The sequence below is a fragment of the Dysidea avara genome, chromosome 4, assembly GCF_963678975.1.
Source record: "Dysidea avara chromosome 4, odDysAvar1.4, whole genome shotgun sequence".
NCBI classification, from domain to species: domain Eukaryota; kingdom Metazoa; phylum Porifera; class Demospongiae; order Dictyoceratida; family Dysideidae; genus Dysidea; species Dysidea avara.
Window position 1 is genome coordinate 6,912,759 of NC_089275.1, and position 25,683 is coordinate 6,938,441.

Below are 25,683 nucleotides of genomic sequence, written 5' to 3' on the forward strand. Positions count from 1 at the left end.
TGGATTTTTTCTCTTTTTTGCACCTTTTAAATATACTTCTTTAAACAGCTGAGCTGTAGGACAAGGTCTCCTACAGACCTTCAGTATTTATGCTGTAAAGCCCTAATAAATAAAAAATAAAGTAAGGTTGTCTGGGAGTGTTTGAAAATCATTGCCAACTAGCATGAAAAATAGACAATGATAATTTTGTGTTCCTTATAATAATTGTTTACAAATATTTAAACTATTGTAGAAAATTCCCAAAGAAGATTTCAGATGATATTCTCCAGAAAATTGTGCATCAAATGATAACTTATAATAATTATTTTGGTACCATTTATTTCTGTGTTCAGCAGCCAGACTAAATATGTTAGGTAGCTTAGCACAGTAGTATAGTCACTGACTCGGTGCTACTTATTACAAGATACTTGTTCACAGCAGGTAAGCAATAATTTATTATATTATATTTACTGAAACACTATAAAGTACAAAGATCAGCATTCACATAAACACCTAATACTTTTACTGCATACATCACTAAACCAAAAGTTGATTTATTTTGAAAAACAAGCAGTCATCCTTGAGATACTGACGTGTGAGAGTAACTTTGTTTAGGTCTTCATTCAGTATAAACTGCTGGTGACCACGACCTCTACTAGCTCTTTCACCATTTGCTATTTTGCCAGCAACATCAAATCGGACAGATTCATTAAAATGCACTATCTCTGAATGATGCTCACAGTCACTGGTCTGGTTCAACAATTTCATCTCAAACTTTCCCCTCAGTGGCCATTTTAGCTCATCGTCATGTGGACCCTTCATGAGGTACAGGAACACTGACAGGTGAGTACCTTTACCATTGCTGTGACCATCCGGATCAACACGTAAGCATAACTTGTAACCTTCATTGTGAGAATAGAATGGTTCACTGTACCAGCAAACTTGCAGTTCCTTATATTCACCAAAGTCTGACATCTTCACAATCACTGGACATATTTGAGGTACTACTTTAACCCTCGTTGATATAGTGCTTAAATGGAATGACCACTGAGTTGAACCGATGAGGTTATCTGATGATCTAGTGGTGTTGACTAAACGATGCAGCATTACTTCAAGACTGCCAAGCCTAGTTTCTGTGAGGGATAATTTAGCTTCAGTGGATACTAGTCTGTCTTCAGTTTTGGCTAGTTTAATCATCAGCAGATGTTCCCCTACCTTTTCCTCATCATGTTTCCTCTTAGTGACACGATTCACCTTTACTGTACATCCTACGCTGTGGTAATCACACTGGACCATTTCAAGAGGACACTCCTTCCTGTGTGCTTCCATGTCTTCACGAGCAACACTCCCTACCTCACATTTGTTGGGACAGGGCAGGGGAAGCTTGGGACACTGTTGCTTGTGTTCTCTCTCAATAAACTGATGTTCTCCTGTAGTGTGGCAGTACTGACAGTCAACCTTACGATATGGACACTCAGTCTCAAGATGACTGATCAGATATTGTCGTTGTAATATCTTCCCACACTCATTGGAACACTTCACATCCTCAAACTGACAACCATCACTGTTTCCAAGGTGATTGTTGATGTCATTCAGTTCACCCTGCCACTCACAACCTCTCCCCTTGTTAGTACACATCATGTGAAGGCTCTTAATCTCACGGTCAGCTTGTTTGTTAGGAAATGTGACAAAGTCTTCATCACGACAAACCGGGCAAGTACTCATCACTGAGATAGCGGCGGCAACTTCCTTGCAGCCATCCACACAAGACCTACAAAAGTTATGTCCACAACACACACTCAGGAAAGGATCTCGACAGGGAAAGCCACACAACACACAGACGAGTCGTTCTGGTGGAGAATCAACATATTGGTAATCGAATCCACTTGGAACTTCGCTAGTCTCTTTGCCGCCCCCGCTTGTCATTGTTGGTGTGACCATCGCCATGTTTAGTATTTGTCAGTAACGTATAGTCCATAATAGTCGTATACACTAGCCAACACTTCACCTCCTAGTTGTGACTCTTTCAACACTATTGAACTGAGCGAGCTACCATGTCGATGAGCACGCTCACCTGCTTTGCCGTTTCTCCCGCCAAGCACGTGTTAATTTCTGACATCTGTGATCCGCGAAGATATCCGAGAAAGATTAGGCGAAGCGAGTAAGCGTCTCGAAACGTTTGTACGTGGCGTATCTCCTTCGCGTTGGAATTACATGCTGTACTAACAATAAAATGTCTGTGTCGACAGTAAGCTTACGTTAAGACTTTATATGCACTTACGTATCACTGCCATCCCCCAACAGCATGCACAGGGCAGCACAGCTAGATTACAGTAGCTATATATAGCCCTCTGTGTGTGTAATCTATGCAGAGCCGGCCTTTATAACAATAGGCTGAGTAGGCAGCCTGCCTAGGACCTCAGGGAAAAAAGGGCTTCCAGGCAGGGCCGGCTCACTTTTTTAACATTGGGTGGGCCAAACTGTTCATATTCTTGACAGGTGTAAAAGTCACTGCGTTTGCAAAATGCAAAGCATTTTGCCCTCTAGGGGGGTCTGAGGGCATGCCCCCCCCCAGGAAATTTTTTGAACTTGAATTTAGATGCTTGAGAATGAAAATTATGATAATTTCGACAGAAAATTTGTTAAACGTAATCAGTATTCTTATAGCATCCAGCTTAAAATTATTGCCAGTCCATCTTTCCATTATGTTGAAAGTTGCCAGCAATGCAAAGTTTGTAAATCAACCAGTTAATATTAAACTTAGCTACAAAAACCTTTTTGTATAACTTTTAAGCTATGCATTTACCTCTATACCTGTGGCAAGTTTGGCAAACAGTTCTTTATCATCATAATGAAGCCGGGAAGCTAAACTCAGTAACCATGAACCTTGTCCAGTTCAATGACAACACGTGTTGTCACGTATGTTGAGGCCCTATTAGACTCTATCCAAAACCACGCCCACTTTTCGGACGCCATTTTGAATGGGGCCAATTTCAATATCACTGACTGCACTGCATTGAAATTCAGCGATGAAGAAAGCTCGAACTAAGTGGTATTGTCAAACAGTAGTCCATGAAAGCTTTCAATGCTGTAAATTCTTTGTTCTGGCTAAAAGCAGGTGATTATCAGGTGATGAACAAGGCGAGAAGCGCTGACGACACTAATTCCCTTGTTTACCTGTACAGGGAGCGCCTGGATGGTCAGCCGCTACTACAGTTGCTATCACTAATAATTTACCGCAGTAATGGAACTAAAATACTATCTATTTGTTTCGCAGTGCTTCCTGTGTGGGCCAACAAGGCAATTTGGGCTGTCGATGCTTTGCGCCTTGTTCAACCCTGATAACCACCTGCCCCTAACCAATTTACAACCTTGAATACTTCCACGGCCAATTGTTCGACAATACCCCCTAGTTCGAGCTTTATTCATCATCGGATTTCAATGTAGCGCAATCGTAATAATTGATACTGGCCCCATTCAAAATGGCGGAAAGCTGTTGCTATGACAATTACGTAGTTTTCTATTAAACGCCTGAATAATGCCATAAATGCCTGTCCTAAATAAAGGCCATGCAGGGGCGTTACTTTACCAGATCCATGGTGTAAGATAACAATCGTGAACGGCCTCCTACAACAACTAGTCTACAGCCATGACAAACAATGTCAACAGCAGCTGTTACAAGGAGAAACATGGCCAGCCGCTTCAGTGATGATTGGAAACCAGGCGCCAGCATAATTAAACTTGTTTGTTATGGTTATGGTTAAAATATTGAGGCAGGAATTATTGGGTAGGCCATGGCCCACCTAGCCCACCCTACTGAGCCGGCCTTGACTTCCAGGATCCTATTAAAAGGGCCGCAAACTTTTAGATTGACTATATGGATTCAATTTAGATCTAGTATAGCTATGTGTTAAAATGCTATTCATATAGAGCCACACTTCCTTTTATGCAGCTATAATAGCTATGGTAAGCATTTGCATGAGCGCCATCTACATAGCCATAATACCCAATTTTGTTTCTGCCATTTATGCCTAAGGATGCTAAGGTCAGCCCTGAATCGACATGGCCGGGGTAATGCAGGAGATTTGAAAACTTCTTTCATCAAACCCCTCAGCCGGCAGTACTGAGGGCTGAGGCTATTATTAAAGCTTGTCCCTCGATATGTCCCTGCCTCTTAGTTCAAATAAAATTTATTTTAACCTCCATTGTCAAAACTCCTCAATGGGAATGAAGCAAGATATATACAAATCCCCCATGCAGTTGGAATATGGGGACTCTCAAATGTACCAACTGAAGACAAAGTTAATTTGAATGCTTTGCACATGTGCTAAGGCCACTCAGTATGTTTCAGATTAGCTTAAACTGCAATGCAGGCAAGTGGTTCATATATGCATGCACCTTATACTATAGAGTTAGCTGAATGCTCTATTAGAGTATCTCGATCTTTTATTAACCGGCTTAAGTTATTGAAATGAGTTAAGTTCCCTTTTCCTGACATATCAGCCTAGGGTTGTGTGGTCTTCGGCCCATGCATACATCTATAGCCTTAATTCCTTTCTCTAGCTTGTGTGGGTTATATTTGCATGTGTAGATATTAGGGCTCAATATTCTATTATTCGAATATTCGTTTCAAAGGAAATATATAACATCAGTGTGTAGAGTACTTGGAAATTCTTGATCCTACATAAGCATATCTATGACATAAGTGATCAAATCATGTTGATTGTATTACAGAGACATCTTGTACAACAGGATTGATATCTCGCCCATATACCAATGGTGAAAAGAATATTCGAGTATTCGTTAGTTGTGAATAAAGAATATTCGAATAGTAAAAACCACTATTCGTTTGAGCCCTAGTATATAGATATGCATGCACAACACATTTAAATAAAAATAAACTCATACACATTTAAACATGGAACTATCTATTCAGTAAAAATAACTAATAGTTATAGGCCATATCGCTATTATAATAAATCTAATGCTTCATGGACTTATACCCCTCTACACTGATTAGCGACTTGCATGCATGGTAGGTCTAATAAATGAGATAAATATTTTAGCTGCAGCTGACTACTGTATTAGAGTACACATATACGGCCACTCTAATAAATTAGAGTATCTTGATCTAGGAGCCAAAGCCCTTTGAAATAAAATTAGGGAGCCCCAGGCTTTCCTAATTCCCATTTGTCACTAACCTATACTGTTCGCACAACATGATTTAGAGCCTACACCCATATTAATAATTAACACTCCTTTTATGAGACCATGTGATTTACATATATTTGAGTTTGTCAAAACACTGACACTCCAAATCCTCTCTCTTAGATTATGTTGTCATGGCATTAGCTGCATGCATGCTTATAACTATATATTTTGTAATTTACACACAGGTTTTGCTTTGCTATATACCCACTAGCTATATCCCTACCAATGTAAGTCTGTGTAGTGTTCGTATGTTGTCTGAGTCAGTAACTGACATATGAACATCATTCTTTCTTTTGATGTGATATGCACAGGTTCACCAGTTCATAATAATGTTACAAAAATAAGCATAAGGGGTTTGATTATATAGAAAAAAAGTAAAGGCGGAGGTCGCCTACTGGACATTTAATCCCTACTTCAGTCTATTAAAATAGCTACCCATGACTGAATTAGGGATTAAAATTAATGTCCACTAGTAAACTATATCTGCAGGTGTAAGTGGCACGTCTCCCTTGTTTTCCTACTTTTTTCCTGTGAAACTTATAACTCTTAATATACTTGCACTAGAAATAGACAAGTCACATTTTGGACCAGCTAGTATTAAGAGGTTGGGTTTGGGTAGTATAGTACAGCAGTAAAGTTTTGTAGACCACTAGGTGGTTAATATATACTATATACGCAGCCCTTAAATATAGCTATCGCATAAAAATTGTACTGTATTTCCTTAACAGTGCAATTATTTATCTCTACCTTGAATTGCTAAGACCAGTCTAGAAAAACTTGAACAGTTCTTATGCAACCCGGCGATTGTTGCCATCAAGATTTGAATATGCATTTAATTTGATTGGTTAGTATTATAATAGAGATCATTAACATTCAATTTGAATATTGTACACACATTGCAATAAATTTTGGAACATGCCTATATAATTTTAGTTCCAAAATGTATGTCTACAGATATTAAGATACAATTATCTTTGAGATACTGACATGTGGGAGTGACCATGAGAAGGTCAATACTAGATATAAACTGTGGCTCTCCCCAGCCAATAGTGGCTCTGTTACCATCAGAGACTCTACCAGCCAGCTGAATAGTAGCTCTTCCAATTGACTTTAAATGATGCTCACAGTCATTGATCTGGTTCAATAACGTGAATAAAAACTTTTTCTGCAGTGGCCATATTAGTTCATCGTCATGGGGACCCTTCATGAGGTACACATACACTGACAGGTGAGTATCTTCACCAGTACCACTTCCATAAGCATCAATGCGCAGGCATATCCTTTATTGTCAGTGTAAAATGGATCACTATACCAAGAAGCTTTGTTTTGTTTATTTTCTGTAAACTTTGATACTTTAAAAGTTGCTGGACATATCTGAGTAACTGTTGTTACCCTTGTTGCCATGGTAGATAAATGAGTAGACCATTGCAAGGAGTCAACTAACTTACAAGTAGATCCAGTAGCATCAATCAAACGATGCAACATTACCTCAAGATTTCCAAGTCTATGTGTTAGTTTAACTTCAGTGGCAAATAGCTTATCTTCAGTTTTGGTTAGTTTAAGTTTAGTCATTATCAAGTGTTCCTCCATCTTCTCCTCTTCATGTTCTCTCTTCCTCTTACGCAACATCCTCTCCTCACACCCCACATTGTGATAATCACACTGGACCACCTCAAGAAGACACCCCTTCCTGTGTGCCTCCATATCTTCACGAAGGAGGCTCCTTACTTTACATTTGTTGGGACAAGGTATGGGAAGCTTAGGACACTGTTCCTTGTGTTCTCCCTCAATAAACTGATGTTCTCCTGTAATGTGGCAGTACTGACAGTCAACCTTACGACGTGGACACTCAGTCTCAACATGACTGGTTAGATTTTGTCGTTGTAATATCTTCCCACATTTAAGGGAACACTTAATTTCCTCTAGAGGACACTTTTTCCTGTGTGCTTCCATATCTTCACGAGGAATACATTTAACTGCTCTTAGGCGATAAAGGTGTGTTTGTCTTTTATGACCACGGGAACAATCATTTGGACAAGGTAAAGGAAACTTGGGACACTGTTCCTTGTGTTCTCCCTCAATAAACTGATGTTCTCCTGTAATGTGGCAGTACTGACAGTCAACCTTACGACATGGACACTCAGTCTCAACATGACTGGTTAGATATTGTCGTTGTAACATCTTCCCACACTCATTGGAACACTTCACATCCTCAAACTGACAACCATCACTGTTTCCAAGGTGATTGTTGATGTCATTCAGCTCATCCTGCCACTCACAACCTCTCTCCTCGTTAGTACACATCACATGAAGACTCTTGATCTCACGGTCAGCTTGTTTGTTGGGAAATGTGACAAATTCTTCATGGCGGCAAACTGGGCAAGTACTTGGCATCACTGAGACAGCGGAAGCAACTTCCTTGCAGCCATCCATACAAGACCTACAAAAGTTATGTCCACAGCACACACTCAGGAAAGGATCCCGACAGGGAAGGTAACACAACACACAGACGAGTCGTTCTGGTGGAGAATCAACGTATCGGTGGTCGTGTCCACCCAGGCCGCTTTTGTTGGAACTTTCGCTGGTTTCACCAGCCATTTTTTGGTATGACCTCAGTATTTGGCGGTATTCAAACGAGTAACTACTCAGCACCTCAAATCTAGCCTGACTATTGAAAATTGCAACTACCGTACGACCCCAGTACGACCTGTCGACTGAATGATACTCGCTCCCGCCAAGCACGTGTTAGACCATATGCGGATCGAGATGCGGATAGTCGTGATCCACAAGGATAACCGGAAGGGATTAAAAGAGGAGTGAAAGTGCGCCTCTAATGAGACGAGCTCTAAGAGGAAATCCGTACTTGGGTTGTAAAAGACGAAGACGACAATCAAGTATCAGCAACGACTTAATGTATCGTATCTCCTTTGCAGTGGAATTTAATCGTGAGTTTACGCATAGATACTACGACACCTCTATCCGCACCTCCTCTCTCTACATGAAATAAATCTATGCTCTGCCCCAAGTTATCTTCCCACTGCCGATACCGTAGTCACAATAACGAAGCAGTAACAGTAAAAGAAACTTTCAAGGAAGCACCAAAGTGGTTGCGTTCAACTGAAACAGTAATATTTTGTGCAGTTGACACGTGTAGTGACTTTTTTAAACAGATTTTTTTTTGTTTTCAAGGCTTTAGTTGAGCTTCAGACTGTGCTGGTTCGATTAATTGATTTCTTATATATCAGGATCTGAAACGATAACTTCCACAGGATATCGATTCGTTATGCTAGGGCTAGCAAAAGAAGAAGACCTGGGCGGAGTGCAAAAGCTGAAAAACGCCTTTGTGATGAAGGAAGCTCTTTACAATTATGATGGTTCGATTCGTCGTATCAAGTTACCTGCACAGTACAAAATTGGCTTTTGTAGAAACCGCCATTTGAGACTTAGAGCTAGCAAAAGTTTGAGAGCGGCCACAGGAGTAATCTTCCTTACCGTCCTGTCTGACGTTCAAAAAAGGCTGACAGTGATGGTTCACCAAAAGAATCAAATTTCAACTTCACACAACTCAATATGCATTGTATTACAGAAGTTAAAGAAAGTTCTTCCGAGTTAACACCAATCAACTGGAGGTGTGGATGTGGCAAATTTTTGTATGGGGAGTATGCGTAGTTTCCAATCCCGGGAGGTGTAGTATCTATAGTTTATGTTATATCGAAATGTCTGCGTGAACAAGAGTTTATATTCTTTAATGCTTGTTCCTCCTTTTCCTGTCCCTGCAGTCTGTGCCATAACTTCCTGTGAACAGTGCAATTCGTGTAGTAACCACTAGCACAAAGATAGGAAATTCTTGTCACAGAATAATTCCAATTTGATATTTAGTCCCCATTTTTCCTGTCACTGACAATAATGATCTGCAGCTGACCATTGCTAGAGGTCAGCTTAGGTCATATGACTTGCCCCACCCCCTTTTTCCTTGTTGTCTATAGAACAGTATTATTAAACATAATCATACACATCATCGTATGGGATGTGTCCTGGGGATTTCAAGTCACATGCAGATTACAAAGGTGTCACTCCTTGAATTTGTCAAATCAAGCACAGTCAAAATTTAAATTTCCCAAAATGCCAAGTATTAGGATTGTGACCAAATTTGACAAAACCAGGCTTCCAGACACATCCAGATTTAAGGCCCATAACTCAATGCTGCATACAAAAACATTGTGTGAAAAATTGTTGGTCAATAGCATACTTGGTGGTCAAGTTACATGTAGTTAAAGTCAAAGAATTGGATATGTGTCAAAGAATTGAATTGGATGAATTTCTTTTGTCACATCCAGTCACAATTATATCCTTTTTGCAATCTCAGCTAGTCACAACAGGCTGATAATCATTACTTGCAAGCCCTTGTCCAATGCAAAATACACGTATATATGGCCATCATTATTAAATTCCTTGTTTCCTGTCACCGCCCGCATCAATTTTTAGCTAGCCGCACTAAATTTTAATTATTTGGTTATAGATCACATGAATGCACTGTTTCATGATAGAAGGAGGCACAGAGTGGCCGAGTTGTAAGGTAAATGCATTAGCTGTGCATATAAACATAGCAGAAGGGTGGAAGTCCCTTGTCCAATAGGGTGTATGTAGTGTACAGTCCTGGTAGCCTTCAAGATCGAGATACTCTAGTAGAGCATTCAGGGACTGAAATAACAAGAGTCAAGTGTATAATTAATAATCATCTCCCACCCGCATCGGTTTTTGTTCCATTGGGTGATGGGAAACAAACAATATAATGACGATGGCCTATTTTACACTACATACAAAAACCCAAATTTACAACCTTTAACTGACAAATTCTCTACAGCACACCATACAATAAAGAAAGTCCTTGGATTTCTCTATCCAATGCTACATGGCTGTACAAGCATGATAACATTACCATAGTGATAGTTATTCACACTGCTGATGAAAACAAGTACTTGCATTACTCAATGCCTTACAGTGAAATATGGTACATGTCTTTGTGAGTATATCAAAAAGATAAGGTGAATACACTGATATGGTGAACAGACCTGCAGTTTGAATCCTGAGGTTGAAAGGATTTTTTCCTTTGGCAGTTTTGCCATGTACTGTCAAAGTTTAGAAGTCCTGTACATTAGGTTAGGTAATTCTAAAGCTGCAGCACAAGTTGCTGTAGACCTTCAGTGCTGGCCACTGTTGATAAAAATAGTAGTTGCTATTGAAAAGTTGTTCTTATAAGTCCAAAAACTTATAGCAAATTTGCAATGTTACTATCCATATTTGGCAAACTAGCTACCCATATTTGGATATTCTTGTTTGCTTGTGTAGTACACAAGCATGTGTAGTACACAAGTATTTGCAATATTTTCATTCAGATTTAAGCTTTACATATTATAGTCTCACATTCTCCCAACCTCCTGCTATATCAACGTGATGAGATATTTGCAACATTTTCATTTCAGATTTAGTCATACGTACCATAAACTCTTGCTACTATTATTAGCTTGTTTACACAAGACGAGAGTAAGAGTTTATGGTACGTATGACTAAATCTGAAATGAAAATGTTGCAAATATCTCATCACGTTGATATAGCAGGAGGTTGGGAGAATGTGAGACTATAATATGTAAACCTTTAAACAAGGTAGTTGTGTCTTTTGGAGAGTTTAATAGTCATCTTTACTGTATACTTGTTGCTACATGTGTACATCACATGGTCTACTATGTAATGATACTGACAATGTAAGCACAATGCATCAGACTAACTGTTATTCTTATTAATGCACAACACCTATCCAGTTGATTCAGTGCTTTTAACAAGAGTAATAGATATAGTTGAATATCACCAGTGAGGGTAGGAAAAAGTTGTTCCACTTGGATTTAGATAACATAAAATATAAGCTGTAGTGTTTTGTGAATGCAATTTATTTCATTTCAGTTGTGTGTATATGTAATTAGCATCTTTTCATATCATGTCATAACATAGTAAGTGAAACTGATTCAACTTTTACCAAGACTATTCCCTTAAGTTGTGGCAGTTCTGTCCAATAAGTAAAGTAACATCCAGCGCATGCCTCAAAATATGCATTACAATGTTATTAGTGTAAGAAGCTATTCACTTGTATGCTTGGTAGATGAAGCTTATATGATTTTGTATTTTAGGTTTCTGAGATTTATTTCCAGTCTTTATGGATGATCATAAGGTAAAACATTTATACACAGCATTACTTTTCTGTATGTATGTATGTATGTGCGGTCAACTAGGTCACATTTTTCTGGGTCATCTGGGTCTTATGCCACATGTGAACCATCATTGAGATGTCACGATTACAAATGCTTCTGACAAGTGTGACTGTGAGTGTGAAATATGTGGTACAGACATACTGTATCGCTCAAATGCAACGTCACCTTGCGAGAGTTCAAGCAATTAAAAAGCTTAGGGAGCGGTACTTGCATGTATTCATCCCATTTAGTTTGGGATGAATACTTGTTAGCTAAATGGGTACCATGCCCTTTAATTAGTGAGTTTTCTAATTGCTCTCACTCTTGCGAGACAACAGCGGTACGTACTGTAGCAAGAAAACTGCGAAAATAATGTATGACATACAAATAAGTTCGTTGACGCACATGTTGTAGCTTACTCCACCAGCAGCACAGCTTTGTTCGTGGTCCATTGCCATTTTATGTGTTCCTGTCTGTGGGTATATGTGGAGCCACGCCCACATGTCAGGAATTTGTGTAAGCATAGCTATGTATATGATTGGGAACATGTGCTATTGCCTGTAGCATACATGGAGCAATTCCCATTTATCTGTTAGGCATCCCATTTATTGGTTAGGTGTGTTGCTGCATGTGGAGCCACACCCACTTACCAGGAAACTGTTTGCTGTCTTGAGACATAATTACAGCCATGATGGAGTCAAGTCCACTTATTGATCGTTGATTATAATTACCTGTACGTGTTAGTGTTGGTTTAACTATGTCAGTGGAGACAGACGTCAAGCTAGAAATTTAGCTCTTGATGTCTACCTCTTTTTTATTTAACCAAGTCAGATCCAGGGTGCTTTCTGGATCAGTGAGTGATCCAGGTCAGTTGTAGTTCACTGTAATATATACGCTGTGAAACCTATAATAGCCTTAATAAGTGACAGTTAACAATTTTGTCTCAATAATCAATATTACTCAATGATCATGTGACATCATGAGACTTGTTTTATCTATTTATTTACATAAAGTCAAGTAGAGCTTGTTATGTCAGAAAAATTTTTTCACTTTCGCAACTAGTTTGACACCTTTCAGTTGACAATGGTGTACTTTTATCTCGATAAACAAATTTCTTTTCTTATTTACGATAGGTGATTCTAGTATATACTGTATAATCCTTTATCTAAATTATCTCCCAGCCCTAATGTATGATTTTATCATATAAGTACAGATACATGTGTATTAGGGCTGTGCGACTGTGACAACAATTGCAATTGCCAGTGATAACTACCCAGCTATCACGATTGTGTGATTAATTGCATTCTGTAGTGTATTCTGAGCTGAATGCTTTTAGATTTATTAACAGTCACTCATCTATATTTTGTGTCATGAGGCTTCCTTTACTAGCATTACTTATGGTACAGGTTGGTTCTATGGTGACAGCAATTGGTTAAAAGTCTAATATAATAATATGGCTCTTGACAGTACTATTTTCGATTAACCGATTAATTCAACTTTTTGTGATTATTGCATATCATGATTAGTGCTGCAATCGATTAATTGCATAATCGATATAATCGCACAGCTCTAATGTGTATCATGTACTGGGGTACATGCGCATACTGTACACCGTACTAGTGATGCCACAATATAAAATTTTTGATATCACAATAATCACAATATCATGGGACTTATATCACAATAGTCACGATTACATTAAATGAATCGAATATGTTATTGTTTTCACAGGACAAGTTTTATTCAATCAAAAATTTACAACGATGATTTGACAAAGTTGACGCTTGTGTTTTATACATCACCACATGTTGCCAGACAGAGAAATATCCTTGTATTTGCGAATATCAAGTCACTTTTCACTAAATAATTTGTGTTTTTATATCTCTATCATGATTATCATGAAATGTTTCTATCATGATTATCACGATATACAATATATCGTGGCATCACTACACCGTACATGTGGCAGTGATACCAGTTTTACAGTTTGGCAAGATTTTAATCAACTACCGAATAAAAATCACACCAAACTTAACTAGGCATAGTTCTGAATTATTCACTAGTGGAATAGCTCCATTCATGAGTCTTTTCACTTTCGCTACTTATAGTGCTCCAAGTTAGAAGTTTTATAGCTTACAATGGATCTCTACTTGTTGTGGCAGTTGCTTATATATCAGCAGTTTTGTCTCTGATAACCTTTCAAGCCAACAAGAGTTCATGGGAACATTTAATATTAGACGACAATTGACAAAGTAGCTACTATTATTGTACCAATAATTAGGTTTCCACTGCCTCTTTCGCACAGTAGTGTTCCTCACAAAGCTAGAGTCCACGTGCACATAGAAACAACTCAAATATACAGGAGTAGTGCCAGAAAGAGCTTGGTCTGTGGATGGAGTGACTCTGGGCACAAAGTTTGCTTTATTAGAATCTAGTTAGTGTGACTTTTTATTATCTTGATCTTTTGTGATAGTTCTCTTTATTCAAAGTCTGTCTTTTTTTAACAATGTGCATATTGCTGTCTTGATTGTCTCAATGACAGCTAACTACACACTGCACTACGTGAGTGTATGTCTCACTGCTTTCAATATAGTTTGATTAGCTAACGTGATACCAGAAGTATTTTGGCACAACCAATATTTTAGCTTGCCAATATTTTTTTATATGCGGCTGTATGCTTTGTGATTAGTGTGTATGTAGCTACGTGTATGTATGTGCATGTATGCATGAAGTATATCTGTAATAAACAAATTATCAAGTAATTAATTTAGATACTCAATATACTTAAGCATTATAATCTATGATTATAGTGAAGATGAGGGTGGGACAATTAGTGTGTAGTATTTAATGGTACTTTGTGATTTACAGATTTCTACGCATGGAGAATTCCAAACTGAGGAACCAAAATCTCACATGGCTGTTACTACAACTGAAGGTGAAGGTGACATGATATCATCACTGGAAGCAGACATCAAGACTGGCTTGTCAGTAACTGATGCAAAGAGTAAAGTGTCTAGCAACTCATTCATTTCAACTGCTACAGGTGACATGAATTCTAAGAATCATACATCAGAAGATGGCGGTGATGATGACAAAACACTTCACCCTACTTCTTCTGCTGCTACCGATGAAGCTAATGCAACTTCCACTTTAAAAGATAAAGTCGATTCAAAAAGCTTTGATGCTGATAACCAGCACTGCTCCAATTCTGTGTTTGGTACTGCAGTAAAATCTGTTACTGGAAAGATCCAAGTGTATTTGGCTGACTCTAGAATTGTTAAGCTGAAGAAACATTTGGTAACTGGTATCCTACAAGATTTACGAATTCTTGTGTCTTGTGTGGATGGTTCAGACGAGCAGTCAGCTAAAGAAATGTGCTCCATTCTTGTAGAAAAGACAGTCATAATGGAAAAGTTGTATGCATTTCTTGTACTAATGTTTGAAGGTTAGTGCGTAAAGTATAGGCTAAATATGTTGTAGAGAACCCAGATAGGTAGCTGGATTTGTAACATAGCCATTTCACTATTTGATTGCCAGTATACTACCTTTCTTCACTAAATTCAAATCATTATTGACTACGTATATCGCCTGCAAACTAGTATGATACTCTACTGTAATGCTGCTTATTAAAAATGTACAAACAAACCTGTACCATTGAATCAGTTAAAACATCACAAAAATGGTTTATCAGCCACAACAAACATTGAATGATATTACATACATACTTTGGCAGATCATTAAGTCATGCTATGACCTGCTAACACACAGACTATTTTAAAATTACAGCTAGTAATAATGTCAGCTTCAAATGTGTGAATTCAAGCTCATAAAATTGGCTTCCTCATTGAATACATTGGCTGGATTTGGTTGACCCATAAAAGTCTGAAATTCATCAGAAAATGGTTATTGGTAATGGCCAGCTGTTATAGTACAGATTGTTATCTATAGAGTATTAATTCCCTTGTAGCATTAAGAGAAGGGGTTGATCCTTGCCATACTGAGAGCTTGTTTATGATACTCGGTCTAGTGGAGCTTTTGACCGGCCACAGTGACCAATTCTGCCACTACATTGTCCATAATGGCCTCATGATGGAGCACATTGATGAGTTGTGTAAGATGAGATCTACCAGCACTGTGAGTAATATTAGTGTTTATGTATTCTAACGTTTGATGAATTACAAATGATTGTTCTATTAGAGTAGTTTGATGTCTTGTTAGAATATTAGAGGCCTACCGATAATCGGATCAGCTAAAGTATCGGTCACTAATATGGTTATTTTACCAATATCGGTATCGGTACAGAACAGCAGGAGAACCAATATCGCTACCGATATATTATGGATTATGCATTGGTTTTCTACATTATTCATGTGGCTCTTTAGTGCCAGTGACTTATTGTTCACTCTGAAACAAGCACTACGCTACTAGAAGCCACAGTACCTTGTAATAAAAAGTAGGATCACAAGATAACCAAGGAAATTTGCTGTACCAGCTTTCTCACAAGCCATTAAAATGCAGAGTAATGCAGAAATATCTGTTTAAGGCTTCATGGGAGTGTACATAAAAATGTTTGTGGGTGCCTAATTGTCTGGATTGCACAATAGAAACCCAAACTACCACCACAGGCAGAGTATAGCAATGAATACATGCACATGTTGTAGGGTAGATAAATGTACACTTTTGTTTGCTTAAAACTGTAATGCAAGTATCAGATCGACTATCGGTTATCGGCTTCTTCTGGTGGCATCAATATCGGATATTGGTACATGCCAAAAACCCATATCGGTACACCTCTATAGAATATATTGCATGCTTTTCCAAACAAATTTTTATTCCAAACGGTAACCTCAATAGTTTGTTTTTAATGGTTATCAAATTAACTTTATGAACGCTTAAAAACTGAGTGTTTAGATGATCTATGTCTTCCTATTTTAGAATCAACAGTTGGTAAAGATGCTCGTCGGAATAAACCTCGGTGTTATACACAATTGTGCTTGCTCAACAGACATCAGCGGCTACTTTCGTGCACCAGAATTTGATTGTGTTCCAATTTTCAAACCATTTGCAAACTCTTCAGATTTCAGTATACGACTTCATGCAGTTTTCATTTTGGGGTTCTTGTCTGCCCTCCTTTCTCAAAAAGAGATTGATGAGTTGCTAAAATTGTCTATTGCAGACATGACTTGTTTCATCACATCACTTGAAAACAGTACAACTGACAATAGCCATGAGGTTAAAGTTTCTGACTCAGTTTTCTCAATCCCAATTGCACTCCATTCTCTGAAAAACTTGCTTATGAATTCCGAGATTTGCACACTTCTTATGAAAATGGATATTGTTCCATCAATGCTGACATTTTTGGCTTGTGGGAGTAAACTTGAGCAACGAGCTTGTTGCCAGTTCCTATGGAGTATTCTTGTTTCACAGAAATTCACACAAGAGTTTAAAAATGAGATTTCTTCATGTGATCATCCTATCAAGGAGTGTCTTATCTCCCTTCTGGAGTCAGATGACACAAATCTGGTATCTGTCACGTCTTCTCTTCTGTTCCTCATTGATTCCAAAAGTAAGTATGCAGAATTTTTAAATTAGTTGTAATGTAGTATTTAGCCAATGATTGGGAAGTCTGTTGTAGTTTACTTTTTTATAATAGCCACTACAGCTAGTTATGTACAGGTAACCAATAGTTTTAAGCAAATAGGGCCAAACTTTAGGGTAGGCAAAATGGGTAGCCACCTAGGGGCCTCAGCATTTAGGGGATCCCAGACCTACGACCCCAAAAACTCCAGATGTGGTACAAGCCTCAAACAGTAAAATGTGTATAGTCCATGCATGCTGCACAACACAAAGTACAAGTTATAGCACTGAGCTAACAAGAGTAATGCATTAGCTACTAATGGTTGATATACTTTAATAGAACAGTCAGACACTCTATTAGAATAGTCAGTAACTGTACCTAGCTACTTTTCTTTTGATAAAAAGTCTATATGTTTAAGAAATAAAACCTGTAAATTAAACTTAGCAGATATAACTATATACAGCCTGCACTACTTGATGTTTACGGGTAATTTTCATCCAAAATCCAGCCTCACTTTTCCTACATAAAAGCTTGGCAGTATTGGTTAGCCAAAGCCAAGCTCATATTTTCAGAGTAATCCCAAACCTTCTAATAAGTTTCTGTATTTTTATTTTCTTCAGACTGATTTAGTAAGAGCTGCTGATTTCAAAGAGTTTAATTTTCATAATTTTCCTGTGAGTGTGTGGAGCTCCCAGACCACCCTAGCAGAAGCATGCATGAACAGTGTGCTTTGCTCACTGTGTTAATTTAATGCCTGTCACTACCATTTTAGCTCTCTACTGTAATTTGTTCCCGATTCATTTACTTACAAACAGTGTATTATATGGGCACCAGAAAGTTTTTTGCCTAGGACCCCGGGATCACTAAACACCAGCCCTGCATGATACATGGATACTAGTTGGTGCAGTAATCTCAACTTGTCATTATTATATATGTTAAGGAGTATCTAAATATTACATTTGGACTAGGTAATTTCTTCCTCTTAATGATTATGTGTTCCTATAGGTGATGTCAAAAAGTCGTTGAAATATGCTGAGAACTGTTACCAATACTCTCACTTTGAGGAATGTGTCCGGGTTAGTACAAAGATCAGCAACAGCGAACATGAACAAAGTTACAATGCAAAATGTCTTATTGGCAAATCTAAATTTCACATTTATCAGAGACTGCAGTTCCAGCTAAAACGGATGAGAAATTTGCAAGTGAAGTTCACACAAGAGTACCAGGTACTGCATAAAGAATGCTATGGGCTGGCTAGATCTGCTATTGACCTACTTGGTGAGACATTGGACAAGGCTGTACTAAACCCTCTTGAAGACTGCGAAGGGATGAGGATGCTTGATCTGCTGCTTATGGACTATGTTGTGGAAGAGGGTAAAGATACTGGCAGATGCTTTCTTTGTCTTCAAAAGCGCAAATTAAGGAAAAGCCATTATTTTCCAAAGTCACTCTTGGATGAATTTACTAAGGGACTGGTAGTACCTGATGACAGAAAATTGTTTAATTCCACCTCAGGATTTGCCAACCATGGTGTCAGTAAGTCCTCAAAGCAAATGGTGCTCTCTTTGTTTTGTGATAGTTGTGAAGGACACCTTGCAAGGTATGGAGAGACTCAGTTTAAGCCACAGTTTTTCTGGAAAATCTATGATGAGGCTGACCCTAATCGATACACCATTGAGCAAAAGATTGCTTACAAGGAATGGTTATATCAGTTTTGCATTGGTGTTGTTTTCAGAGGAATCATCATAAATTATGATGACATATGCATAAACAATTCTCAGCTGTATTTACTGCTGCAAAGATGCCGACAGATCATCTGTAGCTTTTCACCAAAATCGTTTCCTTTCTACTCTCCTGAGTCACTGGACAGACTTCAAGTTGCTATCTTCATTAATCCATCAGAAGCACGTCCACAAGATTATCAATATCCTTATATGGTAAAAGTATTGAACACTGTCTTGGAATATATGTACCTTCAGTGCCCACTCTACGGTGATGTTCTTAGTCGTCCTCACCGTGTTCACTGCTTCATGATTCATTTTGGAATGATCAACATTGTTGTTCCTGTAGAGAGTTCAGAGTTTGCAGGCGTTCCAATTGACAACATGATAAGTCCTGAAGGTGGAGTATTTCTGGTGGCAGCAGATAAAGAAAGAGCAGATAAATTGCCTCTGGGGATTTGGAAGAATTTTCAATGCCTGGCATTGGCAAGTGAAAAGGAGATCCTTGCAAAATCAGAAAGAGATGTACAAGCATTTGAAGCAAAGAAACTGCATGAGCCAAATGAGGCAATGAAGAAAACTTTCAGGCTTATTGATAGTAGCAAAAAGGCATTTGCAGCTTTTGCTGACCAAATACTCAAACTCTCTGAAAGTAGCTGTGACACAGCTACTACTGCCATTTCAACAAGCACTTCTGGTGAAGTAAGAAGATTTGACTTTTTGCCTGATCAGTTTGTGATTCGACCACCTCACTCTCCATCATCAGTACATCTCCCCCAAGGCCATAGAATTATAATACACAGAAACTATTACAGCAACGATAAGAAAGAGAGTGGAATGACCATATTTTTAGCTGTTGGGGAGAAGGCACCGTATTCCTTGGAGAAGCCTTACCTCATTTACCATCATTACGAGAACAATATTAATATCAATGTTGGCTTTTTTGTTTCACCCGTTGATCTTTCAGCACAGGACTTTCTTCCCGATATGTGGACAAAAGAGCTAAAAGAAAAATTAGTATGGAATGTAATTGAAAGCATCAGAGAAGTCTGCCATGAAATGCTTGCTGAGACACTTCAAATAAAGGGCATTCTTAATTGTTCATCACTGCTAAAACGTGTTCAAAGTCACAAGCAAGCACACGTGTCAAGGTCAGTGAAAAAAATTATACTTAATGCTGATAGAAAATTAGAAGTCATAACTGACATATGTAGTAGTCTATGTACATAATAAATAGGTGTAAATTGGAGATTATTGGGTGCTATGAATGGTACTTCAAAAGTTGTTGTGTACTGTAGTATTCCTGATAAGAGCTACAATGCTTTGCATATCTTAACAGCAAGCCAAGTTGTGATAATTGTCCATTATACCTTTTTTATGAATGATCTATTCTGCTTAAGAACAGTGGTGAAATTAAGTGTTATTGTTGAATGGTGATTGTTTTAAGAACTACCATCATTGTTGTTCCCATTCCTTTTTGGCCAGATAGGATAATATGTACGTAGTAGCTATTTTTTTAATATATATAAGAGAGTTTGGTTGACATAGGAACTTGACACTGTCTTCCCAGTGATAGGAAGTATTTAGGAAGTTACTTTACAGACCCTTTGATGTGGTGTGGTATATATATACATTTGTGTTTTGTATAGTAACTATTACCTTTCACTATACTACTGTTAGCTAAACTAGAGGTTTAGTTCCCATACAGATACATAAATCATACCAGTCAACATGCCATACCAGTCAACATGTATGGTTATAGCTTTATAGTTTGTGTATATAAATATTGCTGAATAGTTGCTTAGCACAGTTCCTAGCTGGATTTGTTGAAATTAATGCAACTACTCTGATGTTGCTACTGTTAATCTTCTCAAGTGTGTAGATATTGAAACTCTTTAAAAAATGTGAACAATATTACAGCTCATTTTAGAACGAATATTGGTCCCATGTCTTGCCAAATATGTAGAACTGTGCATGTCAACACTGTTCCTTTGAAGTTTCTTAGTGTGTTATAAAGTTACATGTTCCACATTGTATAATGGATGCATCTATTGGTATAATGTACCACTAATAATATGTTTATATATTTTACAGTGACGTACCCAGCTATGACATAAAGTGTCAGGAGCCTTGTTGGTATTGTAAGGATCTTTGTGAAGTGTGTCTAAAGCCATCATCTTTTGGCTTTACCATTCGGAAGGATGACAACATTGTGCTAAAGTTTTGTAGTCAGTCTTGTCAGTTGTTTGGCAAAGATGATTCACCCCCTCTTGTTTTTAAAGTATGGTCCCCATCAGAATCTATTCCTGGATCTCAATTTCATTCCCGGCATATTGAAGATACCCACAAAGAACTCTTATACTTACATATTCAAGGAGAGCTCTCGAGTGGTCAATACTGCATGATTGATATGGTGTTTGCAGTGGGTGATGGGAGTGTCTATTATCCCAAAAATAAAGTGTACATTGTCTATTACCTTCGTACACTGAAAGAACAGCAGAGTATGGAATTCTTTGTTGGCGATGACTTGCACCCAGTGGAGGTGATGGTTTACGCTTCATCCAAAGATGCTGATGAAGCAATTGCAAGACGTCGATCTACATCGGAAATAAAGAATCTTGTACTCATGGCTTTAGCAGCTAGAGGACTTAATTCCCTACAAGATCTGATATGATCTGCCAGCTAGACAGAGCATGTTAATATTGGTAATAGCATGCATATTTAGTTTTATCATGGTTGAACCTATATTATAAGCTTGCTGTAACATGCAACAATTTATAGTTCTCTGTTTTTTTATTACTTAAAGTGCTTAATGTATAACTGTAACAGTAGATTAAAGTGTCTAGGGTATGCAGTTTCAATGGAACACCTTTTCCTAGAACACAGCTATGATGCAAATGTTTTACTACATTATGATGTGTTGAGTATTACATCATCTACAAATAGTTTTTCTGAATCTCAGTAATGGTGTTTCAATGAATTAATTAATTTTCTGTTGTGTAATTTGGTGAGATTGTATATAATATTGCAAAGAACTTTAGTGTATATGAACTATTAGGTTGATAACCTTCTTCATAAATTTGAAGACTTAACATACAAATCCTTACTAATGTAAACTTTTAAACCACATGTTATTGTAGTACTTAAGTGACTTCAGGAAGTAATAATGTGCATCATTACACTTCTATAAAGTAGGTGAAATTCCTTTTTGATTATTATCATTAGCATATGTGAAAGCCATGCTGACATGTATGTTGGTATAGTGTATGGCTACATATTTGGGTATCATGTGATTGAAGCCACATGCAGAAGCTATAGTCTAGTATATGTATTGTGCACCTCTAATGCATATATTATGCTTGAGTGTTTTGTGATGCTATACAATTGCAACTAGCTGTATAGTTTGCTAATGTAGCACATACTTAGTACTATACACTATATATGTTCATAGCTAGTGTTTTTATTTATAACTGTTCATATTGGATATGTGCAAAGTTTCAGTATTATTCACTATCAGGATTATTCACTATGAATAGCACATCACAAAAGGGTGGTACAGGTGGCTCATCGCATTTTCACTATTTGAATAAAATACTTTATCTACATATGTACATAATTGTTGATACATAATTCAACACTTAATTCTAAGTTTATTTTCAAAGTGATGCATGTACGTATGTACTATATATATTATAGTAAGTGCCATTTTTATACAATATTATGTAATATAGATTATATAGCTATAGTCATCCTATTGCTATAGCTATAATCGCTATTATCTCAATATCTGTAGTAGTTGTAACCACTTGTAGGTCTGGTTAAACTGAGGATGGGCACACAGCTAAAACATCATTAATTTTGATGATTTTGTAAACAATGTAGGATAGAGATTGTGCCTGTTTATTATGCATGCATCAGCAATAGTATGCATTAAATATTAAGAACTTGTCACTTTCAAGTTTAGAACAGTACACTGAAACCATTAATCTGACACCTCTGTAATCCAGAATACCTATATAATCTGAAATTATTTTGTATCCCATAAAGACTTTTTCTATGTAATACTACCTCAATAATCCGACATCCTTGCTAAAGCAACACAACTTTCTTATACTAATGAGTGTCGGATTAATCGATTATAGTGCACATGGTTTTGCTGTATATTATACTGTGTTCAGTGGTTCGTGTTTGTTAGCTTTTATGAAACCATTGGGTTTTTTTGCCATGAATGATTTTATCTGATAACCTAGAAGGTTGGAGGTAATTCCTGCACATGTGCTGCGAAGGATAAGGAAATTGTTATACATTTCCCTCATAATATGCATCGTACCCACACTGATATTAATTTTTCCTTCAACCACATACATGTATCTGGCTTAGTTGTGTGGCAGATATAGTTAGATTATACATGCATAGTGGGTGTGTGTAGCATGTATATGTCTATATAGCATATAGTTTGGTCATTTCTATGTTCATTTTTTGTACACACATGCATAGTAGCATGAATTGGTGATGTAACTTTTCATATAGCTGCCTATATCTATCCATTCCATAGTGAAACTGCATGCATACTTGTATAATTGGATTTTGTTCAAAACCTTATACTGTATTTGGCCGAATCGGCCCACATTTCCTTATGATGTGCTATAAGCAGTACAAATGTACAGTATACACTTGTTACACATGCTATAGTATGTACAAATTGAGCTGAATCCTGAAAAACAGCTAAAAATGAAAAGTGGATTTTTTCTCAAGAGAGTAAACATTTCAGCCAACAAGATAGTTAATGGTGACAGCAAATGTGTCAAGAACAGAGACGTACAATTTGGTTTCATTGCAAGTTCGGGAAAGACTACAATGGACACTGCACTTTTGTGGCTTCCCCATAGGAAATGTATGGTGGAGATTTTGATTGGCTGTAAATGTTATGTCAGACTTTTGAACGAAAAGGTTTTTAGCAGGTCAAGCCACCGCAGTATACTACAAGTGTGCCAAATTTCAAGATCGTGTGTAATTGCATGTCTTTATCCACATGTCCCAAGGGATGAATGAGTATGGTTTACCTATCATAGACTGAGCAAAGTTTGAGCTCAAACACACGCATCCATGAGTTATTAAATGTTTTTGAGGATTCAGTTCAACACGTACATATACTAGCTATACATACTGCAGATTACTATAAGATCGCAAATAATATCATACATGCAACATATACATACATTATAACTTTTCAATTATAATGTTCTCAGTGCAGCATCTTAATGTTTTACGCACATAACTACATGGCTAGAGCTTCTTCTGTTCTCTCAATGTGAAGATAGCATGCGTATATGCTCTTTAGCTATCATGTTAAATAAGCTAAGAACTTTTTTGCCAGAATACTGGGTGCATCAATTTGGGACCTTGGCATTCATTCTTTAGATGATAATCAAGATGTCCTTGTTCCATTGTATAGCGACATTCATTGCAAGCCACCTTCTCAAACTGACAGCTCACAAGATGAGCCTTGATATAGTTCAGTTCTCCCTGCCAATTGCAACCAGTCCTTGAGTTAGTGCATGATACACGAAGACTCTTGATGGCCCTATCCACCTGCTTGTTTTTAACCGTCTGGAAATCTTTCTCCCTGCACATAGGACACATCACGTATGAATCACCAGCAGTCGCTTGTAAAACGTCGAGGCAAGATTTACAAAACGTGTGTCCGCAGCAACAGCTAAGGTAAGGATCCCTGCTGATTAAGTGACATATTTTGCACAACATCATGTCCTTTATCGTTGGAAGCAGCGTGCTAAACAGTCCGCGTGAATCAATGAATTGGTACTCATCGTATCCGCCTGGCCCGTGACACACGCTGTTGCCGTCTTTGTGTAGCGGTGGCTGGGGTTTGTAAAGAGAATAAGAATTGCTGTTTTCGTCATAGTGAACATCTAACGAAACTACCACTGTGTCGAAGTCCATAACGCTCTCGAAGTTGTCAAGTATCAATTAAAACTAGCTACAGCGTTCTGAAGGTCATGCCAGCAAGAAATCGTTTTATATTCTATGAACTGTGCGTCCCTGTGTACACCTGTCTCGTGACCCTTTCTTTTGATAATAGTAATATGACGCATGCGTTCCTGACAATAAAATGACCTCATGATACGCGGTATGATGACGCCACGTCAAGTCATGCACCCAATGGTGTCTGTGTCGTGCGTCGTACGGCCAAGTACAGCCATGCAGTGCTGGCGGGCGACAGACAATTGCGTTCAGTTATTACGAATCCGTAGCTCAATAGTGCCCGAACGCTGCATGTGGAAACTGTGGCTACTGGCACCTATTCCAAATTTGAGTTGAATCCGCTTAGCCAGGGCCGCCCACAGGGGGGGCAACTGAGGCATTTTGCCCCGGGCCCCAGCCTGAAAGGGGCCCCAGAAGGCCCCACGAAAGACCCCTTGAATACCTGTTTAAAAGTAGCGATTTCCAACCTACCAATTTTTCACACATATTTTTGCTACTTAAATTATACACCTTCAATAAACATTTCACAAGCTTCCGTTCCAGTAAATGGTAGCCAATGCTTCGTACTTTGTAATGCACTTTACTGGATTAAAATCCATGAGGTATTTATTGAAATACAGCAAATCAAAGTTTGAGAAATAAAAATCCCCATAGGGAGCCCATACAAATAATTGCGTACGTAATTCTAATTGGAAGAATGTGGCACCTGTGATAGCCGAAGTTTCCGAGTGTTTCCGCTTGAATCTGCTGCTGATGAGGACGAAGAAAGTGGTTCTGGGCAAACCGTATATGCTGATTTCGATTTTGCCATGTGTTTTTTGATTGGAGGACGATTAATGTTGGATTGCGATGGAAATATGGCCCTTTTAAAGGTAAATCGCCATCTAGCACTGCTCAGAATTCAGCATTACAATCACCCTGGGCTTCAAGGCATCCCCCTGCATCGATG

General features: G+C 38.0%; 3 protein-coding genes across 3 annotated transcripts; 1 reads left to right on the forward strand and 2 right to left on the reverse strand.

Moving 5' to 3' along the window:
• Positions 1-421: 421 nt before the first annotated feature.
• On the reverse strand, positions 422-2,088 carry LOC136252963 (TNF receptor-associated factor 4-like). Its single transcript, XM_066045547.1, has one exon. The coding sequence runs from the start codon at positions 1,924-1,926 to the stop codon at positions 517-519; it is 1,410 nt and encodes a 469-aa protein (XP_065901619.1). The 5' UTR covers positions 1,927-2,088; the 3' UTR covers positions 422-516.
• Positions 2,089-6,253: 4,165 nt separating this feature from the next.
• Positions 6,254-7,936, reverse strand: LOC136253022 (TNF receptor-associated factor 4-like). Its single transcript, XM_066045605.1, has one exon. The coding sequence runs from the start codon at positions 7,786-7,788 to the stop codon at positions 6,394-6,396; it is 1,395 nt and encodes a 464-aa protein (XP_065901677.1). The 5' UTR covers positions 7,789-7,936; the 3' UTR covers positions 6,254-6,393.
• Positions 7,937-7,992: 56 nt separating this feature from the next.
• On the forward strand, positions 7,993-21,782 carry LOC136253023 (uncharacterized). Its single transcript, XM_066045608.1, has 7 exons — positions 7,993-8,135; positions 11,373-11,413; positions 14,301-14,877; positions 15,400-15,566; positions 16,368-16,998; positions 18,016-19,882; positions 20,826-21,782. Exons 2-7 carry the CDS (start codon positions 11,399-11,401, stop codon positions 21,403-21,405), a joined length of 3,837 nt encoding a protein of 1,278 aa, XP_065901680.1. The 5' UTR covers positions 7,993-8,135; positions 11,373-11,398; the 3' UTR covers positions 21,406-21,782.
• Positions 21,783-25,683: the final 3,901 nt, after the last annotated feature.

Coding starts and splice junctions, on each gene's coding strand:
- LOC136253022 (XM_066045605.1), bottom strand. CDS start 7,788: ATGGCTGGTGAAACCAGCGAAAGTTCCAACAAAAGCGGCCTGGGTGGA.
- LOC136252963 (XM_066045547.1), bottom strand. CDS start 1,926: ATGGCGATGGTCACACCAACAATGACAAGCGGGGGCGGCAAAGAGACT.
- LOC136253023 (XM_066045608.1), top strand. Junction 15,567..16,367: donor AGATGAGATCTACCAGCACT/GTGAGTAATATT, acceptor TTCCTATTTTAG/AATCAACAGTTGGTAAAGAT. Junction 19,883..20,825: donor AAGCAAGCACACGTGTCAAG/GTCAGTGAAAAA, acceptor TATATTTTACAG/TGACGTACCCAGCTATGACA.